The sequence below is a fragment of the Pseudorasbora parva genome, chromosome 2, assembly GCF_024679245.1.
Source record: "Pseudorasbora parva isolate DD20220531a chromosome 2, ASM2467924v1, whole genome shotgun sequence".
In the NCBI taxonomy this organism is placed as follows: domain Eukaryota; kingdom Metazoa; phylum Chordata; class Actinopteri; order Cypriniformes; family Gobionidae; genus Pseudorasbora; species Pseudorasbora parva.
Window position 1 is genome coordinate 20,727,273 of NC_090173.1, and position 14,523 is coordinate 20,741,795.

At 38.2% G+C, this 14,523-nt stretch overlaps 2 protein-coding genes across 2 annotated transcripts; both read left to right on the forward strand.

Annotated features, from left to right (window-relative positions):
• The first annotated feature begins 386 nt into the window (after positions 1-386).
• Positions 387-5,138, forward strand: LOC137094114 (mitochondrial ribosome and complex I assembly factor AltMIEF1-like). The gene is made up of 2 exons (XM_067459398.1): positions 387-491; positions 4,882-5,138. The coding sequence occupies exon 2, from the start codon at positions 4,926-4,928 to the stop codon at positions 5,136-5,138; it is 213 nt and encodes a 70-aa protein (XP_067315499.1). The 5' UTR covers positions 387-491; positions 4,882-4,925.
• A 1,525-nt stretch (positions 5,139-6,663) lies between these two features.
• Positions 6,664-12,532, forward strand: mief1 (mitochondrial elongation factor 1). Its single transcript, XM_067459386.1, has 4 exons — positions 6,664-6,810; positions 8,508-8,688; positions 9,341-9,603; positions 10,293-12,532. Exons 1-4 carry the CDS (start codon positions 6,664-6,666, stop codon positions 11,109-11,111), a joined length of 1,410 nt encoding a protein of 469 aa, XP_067315487.1. The 3' UTR covers positions 11,112-12,532.
• Positions 12,533-14,523: the final 1,991 nt, after the last annotated feature.

Below are 14,523 nucleotides of genomic sequence, written 5' to 3' on the forward strand. Positions count from 1 at the left end.
ATAAAAATTAGTGCTGTCAATATATGTCAATTATAAATATTTTATATATAAATGTACAAATCTTTTCTTAAATATATACATGAATGTGTGTGTAACTGTATTTATATATTTGTTTATATTCATTTATAAATAATCATTATACACAGTGCACACATACATATATTAAAGTAAATGCAAACCGTTGCATGCGATTAATCGATTAGACAGGACTAATTAAAATACAATATATTATATAATTCTATTTTCAAAACCCTTATACACGAGGGTCCGCCCGAAATACACGGATAATGTTAACTAAATAGTCAGCACACTTGGTTTTTGAGCCACGGCCCTTTTACTAATTTTACTCGCTTTTACTAACTTGTTCCAATAACCCCGGAAGTAGTCACTTAACAATCTTCTTCCGGAGAGACTTTGGTCGACCCTTCACTGGAGGCTGATCTCCTCCACCCTTTTAACAAGCAAACCATTAAATTCTGTCTGATTCAAACGTGAGTAAAAATTTCCGTTTGCTCCGGATATTAGTTTATGAAGCATCCGAGACCTCAGAGTTTGAGCTTATTGACATATTTAGACAGTGGAAGAAGGTCACTGGAGATGAGGCTAGCTAACGGTAGCATGCAAAATAACAACAGCTCTGCTTGTAAACCTCTCATTGTCATGCAAATCCGCCAGAACTGCTTCCCATAGAGTGTTTAATTACTGTACAAACGGATATATATATATATATATATATATATATATATATATATATATATATATATATATATATATATATATATATATATATATTTTTTTTTTTTTAGTCTGTACCTGAAATTCCTAAAAAATGTTCAACAGAGCAGGCTGTTTTACACTGGAAATCGCATTAACGTTAGGTGTAAAGCGGTGGTTCAGTCCTTTTATTCATCAATCAAAGCATTTAAAACAAGGCATGTTTTTTTTCTTCTAAAATCCCCAAAATTAATCATGATAACAACGAATGTCAGCATAATAACATTGCACATTTCGTTACAGGGTCCTATAACTGATAATGTGGTCAAGAAGCCGCACGTGCCATTATTGCTCTGCTTTTATGTGTTTTGTTTGGCCAGAAAGTTGAATTGTGGTGATTTGAATACGGTTTGGGTGTGTCAACTGTGTATTGAATCTGATGGCTTTATGACCGCAGTTACCACAGTACTTTGGTGTTTTCAATGACCTGTTGTCATCCCTCCAAAGGGTTGGTGTTACACACAGCCGGTCATCTACATCAATGCAAAGTATATGCTCTTAACCTTGCAGTTTTTCACATATCATGTAAGACCTCTAGGGAGAGCCCCCACACCTATTAAATCCCAATTTAACCACTGGTTAAAGTCACCATAACATTTAATTAAAAGTTATTTTGCAGTATTCATTATAACTGATTTATCTGTGGATGTCATTAATTTATTAAATTCATATGCCCTTAAAGGTGCAATATGTGAGATTTTTGGATTAAAATATATCTATTAAAAAAATAGAACAGTGTTATATATGTTGTTGACTTGTGTACTTACAAGAATATTAGCCTGACAAGCCAGACCCACATCAAGATGTTTGGTCTGGAAACTCATAGACAGGGCTCAATCCGAGGGGCGGATAAACGGTTGTCTTTCAAACTCCCTCTGCACGCGATAGGATAGCGCTACAACCAACCAGAGCAACGAAGGTGAAGCAGAGCTCGTTGAAAGATTAAACTTTCGCCGTATCAGGTCGGCAAAACTCCGAACACATCTTCCCTTTTAAAGAATGACTTCAGTGCCGCTCTTTGTTCTTTTCTCAGAGAAAAGCTTAACTCCAAGTCTTCCAGAGTCGCGGTCAAAGCTGATTCGAAAGACCGCCGTTTGCCAGCCTCTGTGTTTACTAGAAGCACGCAAGTGCAACATGGCCGTCAATATGTTAAGCCCCGCCCACCTACTCTATACACGATGTGATTGGCCCGACCAGAGTTTTGCGTTTACAGCTCAGAAGTAAATTGAGAGTTGCTAGACGACACTCGCAGCAAATTAGAGTTGCGGCCGCTAGGGTGGGTCTAGATTTCTAGGCTACAAGAATATATAAATCCAGAGGAATAAGACATTTTTTTACAAAGGCCGTGTACCGATGACATCGATACCTGTGTTACACTCGATTTTCTTGTCTTATTTCGTAGAAATCATGGAAACACCAAAGACACTTTAATATATTATGTTTTATTAGACAAGGGAACAACTGTTTTGAAGACCTTTATAGAAAGAAAACGAATAATTGCACAGCAATACAGCATTTTCATCTCATACAATATGTTTTAAAAGGAATTGCATGCCATGTAGCAACACAATACATCCATAATGTATTAATATGATTATCTAGTAATGATCTAGAATGGGATTATAAGTGTCTCATAGCAGCCGCTAAGCGAACGCACAGAGTAACATTATAACATAATTTTCAACACACTGAAATGTATTTAATCATTCAGCTCCACAGCACTCGGTCCTGCTCTGCTTCATATTACAGTAACGTTAATAACCGCGTCCATTAACATGATTTCTGGCTGAGTCCAGTCCCGATTCTTTTCCACTGGCTGTGAGGTGAAGTCCACATGTCCCAAGCAAATTCCATGCTCAATCTCAATCAAACTACAACTTTGTTTTAAAGTGCCCCCATTATGGATTTTTGAAAATGACCTTTCATGTAGTGTGTATGTGTAACAGTTCAAAGTGAATGAAAACATTCTGTAAAGTTTAAAATCTGAAAGAGCAGCGTATATAAAGTTATTGTCTCTCAAAAGTAAGATTCGACTCTGAGTCAAATAAACCAATCATTTTAATGAATCGCAAGCCATTACGTTGTGACGCCAAGACGAAACATTAGCATATTGCCCATCCACTTATTGCACCAGCGTTGTTTCATATTGTGTAGGTCTCTGGCTAAACTTCTAACTCGTGTTATTACTGTCTTCGTTACTGTCTTAACAGTGTGTACAATCACTGAGCTTTAGGAAGCCTCCTGATGGAGCTAGAGTTCAGTTATGGTAATAATGGACGTTTTTTCCCCGAAATACATGCTGTACACGGCAGTGTTGTAGTCGAGACCAGCTCATTCGAGTCCGAATTCAGAGAGGATCGAGACCGAGTCGAGACCGAGACCAGAGAGAGCCGGTGCAATCAAAGATATATTTATATAGATATATATATAAGGATTTTTTGTCTGTCTGTCTGTCTGTCTGTCTGTCTGTCTGTCTGTCTGTCTGTCTATCTATCTATCTATCTGTACAGCCTATTTTTACAAAGCTGCTGTTTTTTTTACCTGATCACCTGCTCCTCCTCTCCCTCTCTGCTGACTTTTCTACCCTGCTGGTATATTAATCTCGAATCTGTTATAAAAACATGTTAAGAGAATATACATCTCATGACGTTATGAAGTTTGTGTATAATTATTCATAAAATTCTAACTAGTAGAGATTATTAAAAGAAAGAAATTAAGTATTGAAACCACCAGTAGGTGGCAGCGATTCACTGTTTTAATGAGTGAGCCACTTAAATCGTTCATTCATACAATTTGTTCAAAGGTCAGATTAATTTAGGAAGAAAACAAAAACCGATGTGAATACTTTTGTCATTGACAATTACAGACAGTATTGATAAAAGAAATGGTAAAACAGACGGCTGCTTTGGTAACTTGTTATACTGATAGTTATAGCTAAATACATTGCAATGGATTAACTAGCTAAATATATGTGGTGTGTACTTAGCTATTACACAGTATTCTCATACTTCATTCTCAGTACATGCTTTATTTTTTTGCATCCCTCTCTGACCAGCAGTTAAATATAGTCCGCTGTGCAGCACTTTTCTTCATTTTTGCCGCTAACGTTTGCTCTCCCATTCAAACACCACTCGCGTTGTTTTGGTGAAGGTGCGACTCATTTGTTGGGCGTTACCAATCGGTTCAATGAAGGGGGAGTATTTTTTTTGTCCTATTTATTATGACAAACTCATGTTTGATCAGGAACAAAATTATTGTTTCAAAACAAATGAATTCTACATATTTTTCTTTTGATCTACTGTGATTTTCATGTTAAAATATTAGGAGGGTAGTAACTGAGGGATTTCAATGGGATTTGGTTACATCCCGCCCATAAAATACACCCGAGTCACGTGCAGTTGCGCTTAAGAAAACCACATCATTGGAAGTGTCAAACATCAATTATTAACTAGAAATATTAACATAGAGTAATAATCATGAATATTTTGAACGGGACTCGAGTGGACTAACATGTTTGAGTACGAGTCAATTCCGAGTCCAAATGGACACGAGTCCATGACGAGACCTAGACGATTCAAATTTGGTCTCGAGTCCGAGTCTCGAGTACTCAATAGTACGCGGTAGACCAATCACAATAGACTGGGCTGTCTGACCAGCTGAGTGGGCTCATGGAAAGGAGGGATTTAGAGAAACTGATTCATCCATCAAGTTGTTTGAGAATCATTGAACATTGTTTGTGATGTGCAATGTATATTATGAGAAAATGAAACCTTTGATGCATGTAAACCTGTTGTTGGAGACCTCAAAAAACTAAATTAGGAAACTTTAAAATAGCATAATAGGGGCACTTTAAATAGGTGAACTTTAGCGGCGATAAACAACATAGTGTGCCTTTAATCAAAACCACTTTCCTCCCTCTTGTAGCGAGCGCCATCTCCTTTCACTCACATGACGTTAGAGCAATAGCAAACCACAACCATCCAATCAGTTTCATGTTGGAGAAACCGTTTCATTCTTATATACGTCACAATATGTAAGAAAAGAAAAGAAAAGACTAATGCAACTTCCGTTTCATGCAGACTTTAAAGTGTCCGTCTTCTTTTTCAGGTGCGTGTGAGACATCGGTCTCTGCCCGCTCTGAGCTCTCCCTGATGGGCGGCTGGTCCCGCAGTGCTGTGCTGCAGCTGTACCGAGCTCTGCTCCGTGCTGGTCAACACCTTCAGTACACCGACCGCGATTACTACCGGCGCGCAGTGGCCCGAGAGTTCAGGCGCTGTCAGACCCTCAGCGCCCCAGCAGAGAGGGAGGACGCGCTGAAGAGAGGCCAGTTCTTCCTCAACAGCAGGCTGGGTGGCTTGGTGTAGAAGAAGTGGCCCATCCACACAAGACAGTCTGACTTAACCGGTAAGATGAGCATTTCTGCATTTGAAACATTAAAGGCAGCTTGCAGTCGCTGGAGGCTTGCCTATACAGGGGATGTTATGTTTATGTTATGTTTGTTATGGTATGGTATGTTATGTTATATGTTATGTTAATTGAAGTGAAGCTTAAATAAAATATGAATATTAGATGAAAAACTGAAACTATTTGAAAATTAGAAATATGATGTGATTAAATGTGAAGTGACAAAAGAATGAACGACTCCGATTCGAAGGTGAGGTGAACTACCAGACTGCATAGCCTAAAGACACAGCTGAGCAATTCATGAATCATTTCTTAAAGTTTGGCCTTGGCTGCATTAGCTTATAATTTATTTTTAATTCCAAATGTGATCATCCTTTACATAAGGACTAGATGTGTTGGTGAATTTAACATGTGACATTTTAATCATATTCTGCTGAAATGAACGTAATGACTCGGAAAAAAGATTATCTTATTTTGCTGAACGAGATTCAAAGATTGAGTCCGTAAAATGATCCGAACATCCCACTACTATGTGTCGCTCAAAATACGTCACTTACTCCTTTGCTTTGATTGGTTTTAGGTCTATTCAATTGAGTGCAGAGGCATTTTCGCACATATAATAATCCAAGCCCAATATCAGACTCATATTCTGACTAGAATTATGACCAAGTCAGGCTACTAATACTATATAAAAATACAAAAGTATATAAAACAATACTAAAAGAATATGCCAGTGAATAAAATTATGTCTTGTTTTCATATAACCATGTTACACCAAAAGTTTAGAGACCGGTATTATTTCACAATTCCCAAAATCACAGGCACAAATAAATAAAGTAGAGTAAAGATACTAATTAAATAAATTGTGCTTTAAGATTTTCAGGAAGGTCTAACAGTACCATTTAAGTAAGAAATACTACTGAAATTTTATGAAGTAATCAAATGTCAATTAACACTGGATAGTCTTCACTGTATAAATGAAATTTTGATCCTTATTAAAGCTATAACATTTATTCTGTCAAGAGTAGTGAGCATTTCTTTTTTTACATTAAGGACCCAGATGGCAACATGAATGTTTGGCTGATGCCACTTTAAAAGCTAATGCATGTATCTATATATGTATATTGATACACATTCGGTTTTCTAGAAGCTGTTACCATTTTTATATATATTTAACTTATTTTGCAATCGGACAGTTTTGAATCCGCCCATTTCACGCTGACCCCAGGCCATCAGGCAGTTCTTATTGTCGAGCCCTGCCATACCTGTTTCCCTTTGTCTAAACTTTTGACCAATAACAACACAAGCTATCTGTTGACATAACTGCAGTCTGTCATGTGACACTGATTTATGTGATAATGTCACCAGTAAGTAAACTGCATATAAGCTCTGAGTCTGCATTTTACACAATTTTTAATTAATGAAAAAAAATCAATCAACTTATTTTCCCTCTTTCTTGCTCCAACTTAGGGAGGGAAAAGATCGATGGCAGGAGTGAACGGGGATCGGAAGGGGAAGAAAGACGACAATGGGCTTGGCTCAGCGATCGACTTTGTACTCTCTAATGCAAAGCTGGTGCTGGGAGTCGGGGGAGCAGCCATGCTCGGGATCGCCACACTGGCGGTCAAAAGAGTGAGTACAAGAACATGATGTAATGATATTCTGTCCTATGCAATCACTTTTTCTGTGATGTTCCTCTCAATTAATTGTACTATATGAACTGTACTTTCTGGAATAGCTTTTATTGAAACTAAGCAGCAAAAATTATAGAATCTAAATGATAGGGAAGATCAGATAGTGTTTATTTAACCCTGTCCATCTCAACACTTTGAGCATCACATTTCAGTGTCTGTTGTTTTTAATCTCTCACAATGTAATTCAGCTTTGCAAAGAGTTTATTGAAGGAAAGAGAAGTCAGGTTTGTGAAGGCTGCACAGGTTCTGCAGATTATTAAAGTTAAAGGGTTTATTAGAGGTACAGTTGTTAAAAAAAGGTTGTTATAAAAAGTTATGGGTAATAGTGTTCTAATAAATTTTCCTGTATTGCAAAATGTGCTGTATGCTTGTTCAAAAATAAAAAACACTGAAATACAAAAAAAAAAAAAAATTATCCCATAATTTACTCACCCTCAAACCATCCTAGGTGTACATGACATTCTTCTTTCAGATGAATACAATTGGAGTTAGATAAAACAAATATCCAGGGGTTAATAAAGATCTTCTAAAGTGAATTGATGGGGTTGTGTAAGAAAAAAAATCCATATTTAAAACAAAGTAAAATATCTAGCTTCCGGCGGACCACCTTCCGTATTCAACTGGAGAAGAAAGTGTAACGGCTCTCTCAGTTCAAAAGGCTTATGCTACATCTGATGTCATGCGTTGTGCCAGTTACGCTTTCTTTGTAAGTTAAATAAGAAAGGCAGTTTGGCGGGAGACCTATTTTTACCTATTTTTCTTTATAACGCGTTAAATATGGATATTTTTGGTGAACTATCCCTTTAAGAGAGATTACAAACCGAATGGAGCAAACATGTTCAGTTTGAAGGGCACTGCAAACGGCGTAGGGAATAAGGGAACATCGATACATCACTTTACAGGAAGCAGAGAGGGAAAACCAACTGTCAGTGGGCACCACGTCACCAGTCAGAAGAGTTTTTCAGTGACTCTGTGAGTTCACGCATGTCATATGCGTTTTCAGTATTCATAAATCGTATTCTTATATGATTTGTTATAGCAATGAATGTTACATTTGCGTATAGTTCTGTATGAATAGACAAAAGTTAAAGTGGCAAGAAACGGCTGAGGCTCTAAGCTCTGGCTTTTTATTTGACTTTTTTTTTTACCTCAGGAGGGTTTACTATGTCTATGCGGCTGCTTGGAGGAAAGAAAGCACACAAGATGAGAGCACTGCAGTTAAATTAAGACCATGGATTCAGAACACATGCACATTGTTAACCAAATCAGAATTTGCTTTAATATGTCATGACAGTTACTGTACAGTTTCAACCATACAAGTTTATAATAAACACGTTTGATTATATTTATTAGATAGGCTTGCATAATGTGTGTTCTGTATATGTATTTTAAATGAAAGTGAATTGCAATAATTATGTTATATCGTAATCTGTGTGACAACGTACTTTGATGACATTGCAAGACGAAATGAGCAATTTATCTCAGCAAAGTCCACTTTAACGGATATCTTGTGCTTAGGACGTAGGGAGCATTGAACACTGTGTAGGGACCCTGTAAATCTGAACGCACCTCAGCACTGTAGATACAGTATATGATTACTATTATTGGTGTATAATTGAGTTTGGTTTGTCTCAGATGTACGATCGAGCTCTCAGTGCCCCATCCAGTCCCACTAAAGCTGACCCGTCTGGACGGAGAAGCTGGGAAGAGCCGAGCTGGCTGGGGTCGTCGCCACGGACGCTGAACCATGACATGAAACAGAACGTCAGCCGCTCTCTACAGACACTCCCTACCTCCTCCAGCTCCTTCAAGCCAGGTAATAATAATAATAATTATAATAATAATATTACATTTTATTTGTAACGCACTTTATATTAAACAAGTGCTACGAGACGGCATGTGCTTTTCATTACCCCTATGACCTCAAAAATAATTTCTACAATAATTCTGTTTTTATTTTTGTATTATTGAATTACATATTTTCATAGATTTGATGAAAGTTATTATAAATTTTGTTTATTTTCAATTATTTTATTTTAATCCTGGGCCACCATGGATATGGATTATCCATGGATTCATCCTATCCTAACCCGAATCCTTATTGTTTGCCAGGCTTGTACATAACAGAGTGTCTTCTCTTCTTGCTCAGTGGGTACCCTTCCTTAATTAAAACACTGTAGGTTTCTGTAGTCCCTTTATTCGTTTTTTTGGACATTAGGTATGTGTATATATATTTTGACTAGGTGAGCAGTTTGTTGTTAAATGACTAGTTCCCCATCCTGTGCCATCTCTCCTCCATCATAGTCCAAGCCTAGTATCAACCTGTGTCTGGAAAATTAAAGATTGTGTTGTTTTAGGCTGTGTGTTGTAATTAAGTAGAATCTATTCTACCACATGTTGACCTTTTGGAAGGTGTTTGAATATTTAAATATTTAAGTTTTTTTGTTTTCTTCTGCTTTTTTTAATAGATTCTTTTCATCGTGTTATGGGCCGCGGTGGTGGCGGCTCTGGTAAGGCTGAACTCCAGAAGGCACGGATGCGTCTCTCGCTTCAGGAACACCTCTGGGCCTTCTTTCATGAGCGAGTGGCGATCCCATCGGAAGAGCAGGCCGTAGCTCGACGTGCCGCACTGGATATCTGTGCAGAGCTCCGAGTCTTCCTCCATGCCAAACTACCTGATATGCCCCTACGAGAAATGTACCTGAGCGGCAGTCTTTATGACGACCTCCAGGTGAGAACAAAGGGGAACCATTCAGAGAGTGTTATAATTCTGTCCCATAATAAGCAAGAATATTGGGAAAAAAACATAACCTTCTTCTATTGAAGTACCATTTAAACATTTGGGGGATGGTAAGGTTTTTTATATGTTTTGAAAAAAAGCTGTGTTTATTTATTTATTTATGCAAAAATACAGTAAAAACAGCAATATTGTTACAATTCAAAATAGCTGTTTTCTATTTGAATGCCGTTCACCAGCTCCTGTTTACTAGTAGCGCAACTCATCTGTCGTTATGTTAAGCCCCGCCCACCGACTCTATACACGATGTGATTGTCCCGACCAGTTTGGTTTTTACAGCTCAAACGTGTATTAAGAGTTGCTAGACGACACCCACTGCAGTTTAGATTTGCTGCTGCTAGGGTGCGTTTGATTTCTAGGCTAGTGAAAACAGCAATATTGTTACAATTCAATATGCTGTTTTCTATTTGAATATACTTTAAAATGTAATTTATTTGTGTGATCAAAGCTGTATTTTCAGCATCATTACTCCAGTCTTCAGTGTCACATGTCATGATCCTTCAGAAATCATTCTAATATGCTGATTTGGTACTCAAGAAACATTTCATATCAATGTAAAACATTTTTTTACTAATTAATATTTTTCTGTAAACGGTGACACATTTTTTCATTGGATTTTTTAGGTGGTGACTGCTGATCACGCCCAGTTGATGGTTCCCATGATCCTTGAGAAGAATCTCTGGTCATCCATTCCTGGTGAGGAAACCATCATGAACGTTCCTGGCTTCTGGCTGGTTCGTCGGGAAAACCTTGAATACTTCCCGCGTGGAAGCAGTTACTGGGACCGTTGCATGGTGGGTGGTTACCTTTCCCCGAAGAGCGTCCTAGAAGTTTTCGAGAAGCTTGTTGCTGGATCCATCAACTGGCCCGCCATCGGCAGCATTTTAGATTATGTAATTCGACCCGTGGTCCCATCGGAAACGCTTACGCTAGAAGTGCAGTACGAAACAGACCGTCGCCTTTACGTGGACTTCCTCCCGTTGCTTGTTATGGAGGACGGCGCCTCGCTGATCGCCAAACCGCATCGATTGGCTGCCGAACGGCACGAGAACCTGTGGCGGCAAAGTTTTCGCGTGGCGGAAACGGCGAAGTTACGCGCCCTCGATCAGGAAGATGGCGGGTGCCGTTGCGCGTGTCTTAAAGTTGTTAAAGCCGTGTGTAAACTGAACCCAGCGCTAGCGCGATTAAACGCAAGCCAGCTCACTAACTCGATCCTTCTCCTGAGCGAACAGGAGGGTGACTGGACTCAAGAAGCGCTTGCCGATCGGTTCATGCAGCTGCTTCGTGCGCTAGTGGGACACCTCGAGGCTGGGAGGCTACCCTGCATCCTAAATCTCAAAGTCAATCTGTTCTGTGAGCTAACGCCACAGGAAATAGACGAACTGGGATACACGCTCTACTGTGCATTGTCCGACCCAGAGAGCCTTTTGAGAACTGTTTAACACATGCACACACACACTACCACTGCTTTAGTCCCCACGCAAGGCATCTGTATGGAGTTGATACACAAACCAAAATAATGGCAATGTTCTCATACGTGTCCTGTTCTGAGTAGATAAGTAACCTCAATTGTTTTTCAGTTATACCATCAGTTATTTTCAGGTACAAAAAAAACGCATCTATTAGTCATATTTTATGTGGCCCTTCATATATCACCTAAGGTGTTTTAGGCTCTCTTAATGCACAGTGATGTGGCATGAAGATTATATATTTATCTAGTGGGAATCTGTTTGTGATAATCTTTATAAATTCAAATCTCATGTTTTTGTTGTTACACAAAATGCGTTGAGAGGTAATTTGGCATGTCCCATTGATACATTCAGTTTTATGTTCCCTAGTTTTTTATGTGGAACATCGTTCAGTATTATTTCCCTGATTTGTTCATAAATGCTTACTACAAAAGATAACTTCTGTCCATTATTCAAAATTCATTGCAAAGAAAAAACAATAATATCGAAACCCCCACGCATATTTCTTATCGGTTTGTGCCATTAAAATATGCATTTTACCTGTGTTATAAGCAGTGCTACTGGAGTAATATTATGTCATGGAAATGATGTTATTGAAACGGGTCATCACACACTGCTGAAATCAGAAGGAAGCTAAACACCTGAATTAACAATCAAAAGATGTGTTTAAATGCCTTCAGGATGGCTAAACAAAGAGCAGATGTAATTTTTATTGTATTGAAGCTGCCTGATAAACCAAGACAACCCATTTAAAAGGTTTGGGGAAACCGAAATGGAAGTATGTTTGTTTCCCCTCTTGTCTATATTGTGTGAGGAGGATGTATGGATAGAAGGAATGTTTAAATGAACTGAAATGTATAGCGTGCAAAAGATTTAAAAGAGCCTAATAAAACAGACTTCAAAGAGACATTTTAGTATTTTTGTACGTATTGTACAGATGTAACCAAAAACAGGTGTGAAACTATTTATGTATGTCTTACGATCATACTTTGTGCTTGGAGAGTGTCTTTGATAGAACAAATATAAAATAGGCTACGTCTTCACTATGAAATGCCAAAACTCAAAAGATCATGTGTATTGAAGCATAATTTATTTTGCTTGCGTATAACCGGAACACCTTGTCGACCTGTGTGATGTAGCACATAGACATTTACCTAGCCAATGTTATGAAAGCAGAACCAAATCCGAAGTAGATCTGCTTGTGGAGTTCAGCTTGGCCTAGGACTTTGCATGTGATGCTTCTGTACTCGTTTCTTCATTTCATGGTGATTTTTATTTTTATTAAACGGCACTTTGCATCATTTGTTCTGTAAGTTATTTGTGCATCTGGTCTCTGTACTGCTATAGAGAGCAAAGGATGGCAATACAATAAAATAAAATGGAGTTAAACTTTATTATGGTGTTATTGTGACTTATTTGTGCAAGTCTGAGTACAGTTATAACTCCAATAGCTGCACTGTGCAAAAGTTTGGAGTCAGTATTCATTCGTGTTTTGGGGGGGAAAATCATTCTTTTATGCAATTGCCAAAAGCAGCAGTGAAGACGTATAATTTTATAAAGATTTACATTGCAAATAAATGCTGTTGAACTGTGAAATTATTGGGGAAAAAGTCACAGTTTTGACAAAAAATATTAAGCAGTACAACTGTTTGTAACATTGATAATATCAAATCATCATATTAGAAATGTGTGACACTGACAACTGATAAAAATTCAGCTTTGATCACAGGAATAAATTAGTAAAAAAAAAAATCGTAAAATAGAAAATTGTTTTCAGTTATATTTTACAATTATTGCACTTTTATCTATTACAAAAAGAAAATGTTTTTTCAAAAACATTTAAAAATCTGCCTGACTACAATTTTTTTATTTGTAGTGTACAACATTCATAACATCAGGCATAACATTATGACCACTGACAGGTAAAGTGAATAACACTGATCATCTCATCATCACGGCACCTGTTAGTGGGTGGGATATATTAGGCAGCAAGTGAACATTTTGTCCTCAAAGTTGATGTGTTAGAAGCAGGAACAATTGGTAAGTGTAAGGATTTAAGCAAGTTTGACGAGGGCCAAATTCTGATGGCTAGATGACTGGGTAAGAGGATCTCCAAAACTGCAGCTCTTGTGGAGTGTTCCCCATCTGCAGTGGTCAGTATCTATCAAAAGTGCTCCAAGGAAGGAACATTGGTGAACCGGCGACAGGGTCATGGGCGGCTAAGGCTCAATGATGCACATGGGGAGCGAAGGATGGCCCGTGTGGTCCGATCAAACAGACGAGCTGTTGCTCAGATTGCTCAAGAAGTTAATGCTGGTTCTGATAGAAAGGTGTCAGAATACACAGTGCATCTCAGTTTTTTGTGTATGGGCTTGTCCATGCTGACCCCTGTCCACTGCTAAAAGCACCAACAGTGGACATGTGAGCATCAGAACTGGACCATGGATCTATGGATGAATCATGTTTTCTTTTACATCCTGTGGATGGCTGGTTGTGTGTGCGTTACTTATCTGGGTTTTTTAACACATGAACGCACCAATAAGATGGCAAGACGGCGGAGGCAGTGTAATGCACTGGGCAATGTCCTGCTGGAAAACCTTGGGTCAAGCATCTGTGGGATGTGCTGAACAAACAAATCCAATCCATAAGGTCCCCACCTCGCAACTTACAGGACTTAAAGAATCTGCTGCTAACATTTTGGTGCCAGATCCCACAGCGCACCTTCAGGGGTCTAGTGGAGTCCATGCCTCGATGGGTCAGGGCTGATTTGGCAGCAAAAAGGGGACCAACACAATATTAGGTCATAATGTTATGCCTGATAGGTGTATTTTCATTATGTTCGTACAGTTTTCATGACTTTGAAATTAGATCTGTCGAAGGAAAATCAAATTAACAGTGGTATGACAGAAGTTCAGCCAAAGGTTAATATTATAATCAACATTTGTTGCAGTTCTATTGATGTTAGATGTATTTGATATGGTTGCATACATATCTAATTGTTAAATGTAATGTCCTATTAAGTCATGTGATGCATATTTTTGCAACATCTCAGACAACAGACTGAAGATGACACTATAGGGTAAGAGATGTAGTCAAAAAAATGAAATCAGCTTTTGAAATACCTGCTTACAAATCGCACTATATATAACTATTTAAGGAACTTCTAGAAATAAAGTCCTGGAAAACACCCTTGTACTGGTTTTCCCCACATTGGCTTCAACAAATCAATAATTACTAAAACCCCCATCAGTCTAGTAGTTTAGTTCAGTTTTCAGATAACTCATTTATTGGAATGGCCTCTTTATGACATTTTTCCTGTTTGAGTAAGTAAATTCAAAGCCATTGAAAAACAATGTTTGAGCTGAACACAAACCGAGCACACAAC

Excerpts from the sequence above, each read along its gene's own strand:
- LOC137094114 (XM_067459398.1), top strand. The coding sequence starts at position 4,926 with ATGGGCGGCTGGTCCCGCAGTGCTGTGCTGCAGCTGTACCGAGCTCTG.
- mief1 (XM_067459386.1), top strand. The coding sequence starts at position 6,664 with ATGGCAGGAGTGAACGGGGATCGGAAGGGGAAGAAAGACGACAATGGG. Across the intron at positions 6,811-8,507 it reads CCACACTGGCGGTCAAAAGA|ATGTACGATCGAGCTCTCAG; the intron begins GTGAGTACAAGA and ends GGTTTGTCTCAG. Across the intron at positions 8,689-9,340 it reads CTCCAGCTCCTTCAAGCCAG|ATTCTTTTCATCGTGTTATG; the intron begins GTAATAATAATA and ends TTTTTTTAATAG.